General features: G+C 33.6%; 1 protein-coding gene across 1 annotated transcript; it reads left to right on the top strand.

Annotated features, from left to right (window-relative positions):
- Positions 1-539: 539 nt before the first annotated feature.
- On the top strand, positions 540-1,386 carry LOC141399585 (cytochrome b-c1 complex subunit Rieske, mitochondrial-like). The gene has a single exon (XM_073978606.1). The coding sequence runs from the start codon at positions 639-641 to the stop codon at positions 1,272-1,274; it is 636 nt and encodes a 211-aa protein (XP_073834707.1). The 5' UTR covers positions 540-638; the 3' UTR covers positions 1,275-1,386.
- The last annotated feature ends 5,509 nt before the right edge of the window (positions 1,387-6,895 follow it).

Genomic DNA, 6,895 nt, shown 5'->3' with positions numbered 1-6,895 from the left:
CTTTGAAGACAATATTTGCTATCACAATTTTACATTTATCCATGCTAAATCTCCTCAGAATCAAAAGTATCTTATTCAGAATAAGAAGTATCAATATTCATTGGCTGCATAATTAACTCAAACAAATTACAATCCCCATTGGGATCCACATAATGAAATAGTATTTAGCTTTACTACGTTAGCATCATAATCATATTAATATCACGATATAATCAGCTACTTCTTTGTCTATGATAGGAAAGTACAATCTTTGCAAGCATTTCCCATTAGTTTTTGTTTTGTGGCTGACCGAGTACACACACAAAGAATTTTAATTTCATCTTTTGCATTCCGCTTATATTTTCTTATATTGGCAATTGCACGCTTGTGTACCGGCATTTTTAGTTCCACAAAATAAAGCTTTTGAGTAAAAGCTTTGGTTGGTTTTAAGAGGTAGGTATAAAAATCTTAATTTATCAACCCTTTCAGTGTCGAAAACAATTTTTGCCCATGTAAAAACATTGCAAAATGTGAAAAGTAAGCTCGTCAAGCTCGGGAGAAAAGTAAGCTCGTCAAACGAATAAAATTTCGATTGGGGGAAAATTCACTGTTTTTTCTATTGTTTTGTTTTAGAAAACTTTATTAACGAATACGGAAAAATGATTAACGCCGTGTCGCGTGCTTATTTTCGTGCCAGCTCCCATGCTGTTCCCAATGGTTTGAAACCTGCCGCCCTCACTGCGGTCCAGACTGTCCAACAAGTTCGTTTGGCCCACACTGACTTGCAAGCTCCCGACTTCTCGGCTTATCGTCGCGATTCCGTCAAGGATCTTAGCCGCAAAAACACCACCTCCGAAGAACGTAAGGCCTTCTCCTACATGTTGTTAGGTGCTGGTGCTGTCGGCAGTGATTATGCCGCCAAGGGCTTGGTCACCGCTTTTGTTATTCCAGAAGGCAAATCTCTTACCTTCAAATGGCGTGGTAAGCCCTTGTTCATTCGTCAAAGTTCCGCCAGTAAAATCGCCACTGAACGCGGTGTCCCCACATCCGTTTTGCGTGATCCTCAAACCGATTATCAACGTGTAGCAAAACCTGAATGGTTGGTTGTCATCGGTGTCTGCACATATTTGGGTTGTGTACCCATTGCCAATTCCGGTTATTTCGGTGGCTACTATTGCCCCTGTCACGGTTCTCACTACGATGCCTCTGGCCGTATTCGTAAGGGACCTGCTCCATTGAATTTGGAAGTACCCCCTCATGTATTCCCCGATGAGGGTACCTTGGTCGTCGGTTAAGTGACTAAATTAAATATACTGTATTCTTCAGCCTGTAAGCTTAGACCCGAAATATAAAAACTAATAACATATTAGCAAAATGTCATGTGGAATGAGAAGATACGAATTCAAAAAGAAGAAGTTTTCACGATTAATGTTATAGTTAAATGAATGGAAAAACCAAATAAATGGACAAATTGACTGGATGGTTGACAATTGGGTGGTCGGTGAAGAAATCAAGCTACAATTCTCAGAATACCGCAAGTCGGGAGATATGGGCCTATCCAAAAAGTGAAAAATTGTTTTGTGACTATGGTGAATGTCAATTTGCGGGTAGTTCCGTCAAACAATGTAGCTAAAACCCTCAAAAACCGAAAATGGGGGCTATACCTAAACATCAACAGATATAGCCCATCTTCGAACTTGACCTGCCTATGGGTGCAAAATTCCAGCCATCTAGCTCAGACTGACATGTCTAGATCGACTCAGAATATTATCCTGACCAAGAATATATACACTTTATAGGGTCGCAAGTTATTATTTCAATGCGTTACAAACGGAAAAACAATCTTAATATACCCTCCAAACTTGGTGGAGGATATAACAAGTGAGCAATGGCTATAGCCGGACGGGGCCGACCATGTGATACCCTACAACACTACCCCTGGGAATTAGCTTTCAGCAAATCACAAAGATCCCAGATGGGACAGGGAGTGCCCCCAATTCATATTAGCTCAATAATATGGGACCTACTGTTTATCACCAAGTCCGAACGGCGTCTCCTAAAACACCACCTGTAGAGAAGGTTTACATGGCTAATATACTCATTAAATGTCGCCAACATTACTGAGAGGTATTTTGCCACCGTTGAAAATTTAATGTGTAGAAAATCCAGGTCAGGCCACATCAAATTTTCAATGGTGGCAAAGTACCCTCAGTAATGTTGGCGACATTTTCTGAATACTTCAGCCATGTAATACTTCTCTAAAGGTGGTGTCTTAGGACACTACGTTCGGACTCGGTGATAAAGAGTAGGTCCAATGAATCGGGGTGCACTCATTGATATGAGAGATGGCTCTCTCGTCCCTGCTGGGATGTTTGTGGAACAATTTTTTATACATTTCTAAAATATATTCCTAAATTGGAAAATTTACATTGTTTAGCCCCATCTGCTACATATTTAAATTTTCTTTTAATAGCAGGTTTCTTTTTGGAACACACCTAATATACATATATAAGCCCGACATAACACCCGAGTACATTTTGAAAAAGAAATGTTGGCGAAGCTACCCCATGCTGTAATACTTATATGTAGAAAATCCAATTGGACAATTAATACGCTTGGACTCCACGTTATGTTACGCTCTAATAGCCTAGACAGACGGCAGTCTTAATTTGCATTAACAGCCTTAATTCAAATTAATTTGAACATTATCCCCTTTCTTAATGCTCAAAATCAAAGGAAATTTAAACTGAATTAAGCAATTTCAATATGGCAATGCTGTTGAAAATCAATTGTCTTTTGTCAAATTTCCATGTTTAAGAAAATAAAAAGGGAAAGCAAATCAGCAATTTTCGCGTTTCTTCAAAATAAGTAGTGGTCTTTCGCGAGTAGAATAGCAGCTAATCGTTTTTCACGCCTTTTAACAAATCTCTTTTTCAAATTTTTATTTTCACAAAAAATGCCATTACCCAACATACCAATTCTATCGAAAATTATATCTTCCTCAAATGTTTTTTAAAGTTTTGCAATATTTTTATAATATTAAAAAGACTCAAAAATATCGCGAATAAATTAAATTTATTTTTGCTTCATCGTGGTGAAAAGTTCAAAGGTAGAAAGTGTATTTGTTTCGCATATTTTGGCGAACTTTTGTAAAGCTTTATGAAATGGTCTGCTGGGTACAAAGAAACAACACAAACAGCTGTTTCATAAATGCAGATACTATCGTCTGTCAGGGTGAAAAATTAATTCAAATTAGGACATTTTTAATGCAAATTAACTCTGCCGTCTGTCTAGGGTATAACTCTGTTATCGGACCATGTACACTAACACAAATGGCATCAATAGAAACGTCAAGAGTGTCTTCCAGAAATAAAGATTTAAGCTGTATATTAAAAAATTTCACAATTTTTACACAAAAGTTGTGGTTCATTTAACCCTCTAAATATTATCATATCATTATCTCAATTTGCAAGCCTCTTCTTTGACATATACTCTCAACTTAATTAAAATTTCGAGGCGATCGGACTAGTATTGCGACCTACAGAGCCGCTACAAAATTGGATAAAAATTATGCTATTGGTCCATTTCACCCGCTAAATATTTCACGATTATCACCGATTACAATAGGTGTATATTCCGGTCTGAACCCGACCTTCATATAAAATTTCGTAACGATTGGTCCACAATTATGGCCTGGAGTTTGATTACAATTTATAATAGACAGACAGATGGACGGACGGACACACATCTCAGAATCTCGTCGAAATATGAAGATTGTTGTACCACATTGGTGGTCTGCGACGAATATTTCGCGGAGTTACATGAATTTTTGCCAAAACAAACGCATAATACCCGTTCCACATAGTGGTGTAGGGTATTGTATGATGGTTGGAATCGAAGTGAACAAGTTAATTATAACTAGTAAGAAAATTTACAGTTATTAAAAATGTAGCGAATAGAAAAAGCATAACATAGAATCAGTGTTGCCATGTGTATGAAATAACTATTGAAATACATCACAGTAATATCTTCGTTTCTACATAAACTGTTGATAATTGGTTTCTAAAGATGTATTTTACAATTTTAAGGCATAAAGTAAAAAGTTACTAAGTAAAAAAACATTTTTAATAAGCCAAATAGCTGTAAATTTAAATAAAATTAAATATTTTAATACATTTCTAATTGTTTTAATTTAGTTGAAAGTGCAACTTGCTTAACAAATAGGCAAGAGCCGCTATTTTAGATTTAGATTCAAATGCACGCAGAGAAAAAAATATGATTGATCCAACAATATTCGAAGAGCAAAATATGTATTGTAAAGATATTGTTAAATTCCAAATGTAGTATAGTTATTCCAACAATTGGGTTTTGTTAAATCCAAAAATTGTTTTTGTCAACTGGACAATAGTTCTCTCTTTTCTTCGACAATTTTTTCTCTTCTCTCGCTATTCGATGCCGTGTTGAAAAAAACAATTATGGTGAGTTTTGTTTGTATGATATGATGCCTTTATCTTTGGTTTTGTGTGTATGTATACCAACAAGGAGACTCTTGTTTTTGTTTCTGTTTTGTTTCATTCTTCTATCTTCATTGTGCTTTGAGGTTTGGTGTTATACCGGAGTTTGTTATGGTGTTTAATTATTCCTTATGTTGTGGTGGGTGCTTGTGGCTTTTTGTTTGTCTTTGTTGTCAGCCAATGCAGCAAACCATGTATTGTGTTCATCAATGATTGCAATATTATACGCGACATTTATATCCAAGTTATGCGAAAAGTGTATATGGGCAAATCCCAGAAACAGTCTACCAGACAAAATTTTTTTTATTTTATCCAAATTAAATTATTTTTTCACAGATGATTAGACTGGATATCTTATTTTAGAAATATGTTAAAAACTTTTTTTCTAGCATTATTAACACAAAAATTATTACAAAATTCTACCCTACCTCAGGTTTTTTAATTTTATACAAAAATTTTACATTTTTTACATGTTCATATTATTACTTTAGTGTTAACATAAGTGGTAAACTCGAAAGCTATATTGTTATTCACTCAATTCTCTTAGATTTTGACAGAAAATATTATCTTTTACTATTTTGGAAAAAGTGAAATTAGGTATGAAAAGACAGATCCAAGTGGTGTAGCGTTCGTCACGAAAAATTATGTTTTTTTATACTGTGGGCAGAAATTACTTATTTTTTTAAATTCATCTATAAATATAAATAAAATTAATATACTGATTTTAAGGAAATAGAAAAAAAATTACAATAATAATAAAAAAAAAATTACAGTGCATTAATTTCTGTAGCGTTCGTCACGATTTGAGTTCTCCAAAAAAATAATAAAAAAAAAATTGCCTTTTAATTCTGTTTTCACTTTCTCTTGTATTCTATTTTTGTTTTATTTTGTTTTCGTCACGATTTGAGTTCAGTTAATTGATAAGAAACTTAAAAAATGAAATGGTATTTCAAAGTTATATTTATTTTCTGATGGATGTGCAAGTCAATTTAAAAACAAGTTCATTTTAAGTAGTATACCCTTTTTCAAAGAAGAATTTGAGTGGAATTTTTTGCAACTGCTCACGGAAAGGCTGCAGTAGACGGAATCGGAGCTGTCGTAAAGAAAAAAATTTGGAAAATGGTAAAAGCTCAGAATATTGTTCTTAATAATGCCCATGATTTTTTTAGGTTGGCAAAAATGAATACAAATGGTATTATCATTTTATATGTAAGCAGTAGTTATATACAAAAATCAGCTGGAATTCTTTCGGAGAGATGGGCTAACGTTAAGAGCATTCTCGGAATTAAAAACAAATATTATTTTTCGTCATATAACAAAAATGCGCTCGAAATTGCACTAACGTCAGATTCACATAAAATTTATTTATAAACATTTACGCATTGATAAACTTATTAATGAACATAAAATATGACTTAAATAACGTTATTTACAAGAAATATACATTGTTTCGTTAAAATAAATACACTGGTTTTTATTTACTATATACTGGAAAAAAATGTAGCGTGCATCACGTAGCGTGCGTCAACTTAGGTTCGCTGATTTTGAAAAAAATACAAAATTGTTTGCCTAAAAATTAATTGTTTTAGAATTCTCTTATATTATTCTTTCTTTTAAACTTTTCATTTTGTGTGCTTTATTATGCAAAATTTGCTAAAAATTATGAAAACATACCACAACGTCGGAAGCTATTTCCACTTTTTGTAGCGTGCGTCACAATAACTTATAATCAATTTTTTCCGCTAATTATACTTGTTAAAAAATTTTTTTTCTAGCATTTGAAAGTGCTCTCAAATTCTATTAAATACTATGTATAGATTCAATGCATCTATTTGGAAAGTTCAAAAAATGTTAATATTTATGCCCGAAAACGCGTACAAATGTAGCGTTCGTCACGCAGGATTTACCCATATGAGAAGTATATACACTCAAATCAAAAATTTCTGGGCTGGTTTTCTTGTAAACCCAATACTTTTTGTAAACAAAATTAGATTATGATAGTTCCTACAATCGGTATTGTTAACGATTTTTACAATATTGCGGAAATTCGAAAGTTGTTTTTGTTTTCTATGTTTGGAACAAAAGATGGTATTTTTCGATTTGGATTACAATGTTTGAACAAAACAAATACATTTTTGGAACCAAAACAGATATTTTTGTTCCAACAAAAGCGAAAAATATTTTTTCTCTGCGTGTGGAAGTACCTTTTATTATCCTTATACTGTTTTAACAGGGCTCCCTGGGACAATAATTTCAAAACTACCTGATGAGGCCTTATATACACGAGTTAAAATAGTTGTCTCAATAATAGTCGGTTTGGAAAAGCTAGCTAATCTCAGAAAATGGAGCGAATGAAACTGCCGAAGCGAATAAATCTCAGGCCGAAAATGTTTATTATTTTC

The sequence above is a fragment of the Musca autumnalis genome, unplaced genomic scaffold, assembly GCF_047663935.1.
Source record: "Musca autumnalis isolate F117 unplaced genomic scaffold, ASM4766393v1 scaffold_3, whole genome shotgun sequence".
In the NCBI taxonomy this organism is placed as follows: Eukaryota; Metazoa; Arthropoda; class Insecta; order Diptera; family Muscidae; genus Musca; species Musca autumnalis.
The sequence above is the reverse complement of the archived record's forward strand: the minus strand, read 5'-3'. Positions and strand labels throughout refer to the sequence as shown.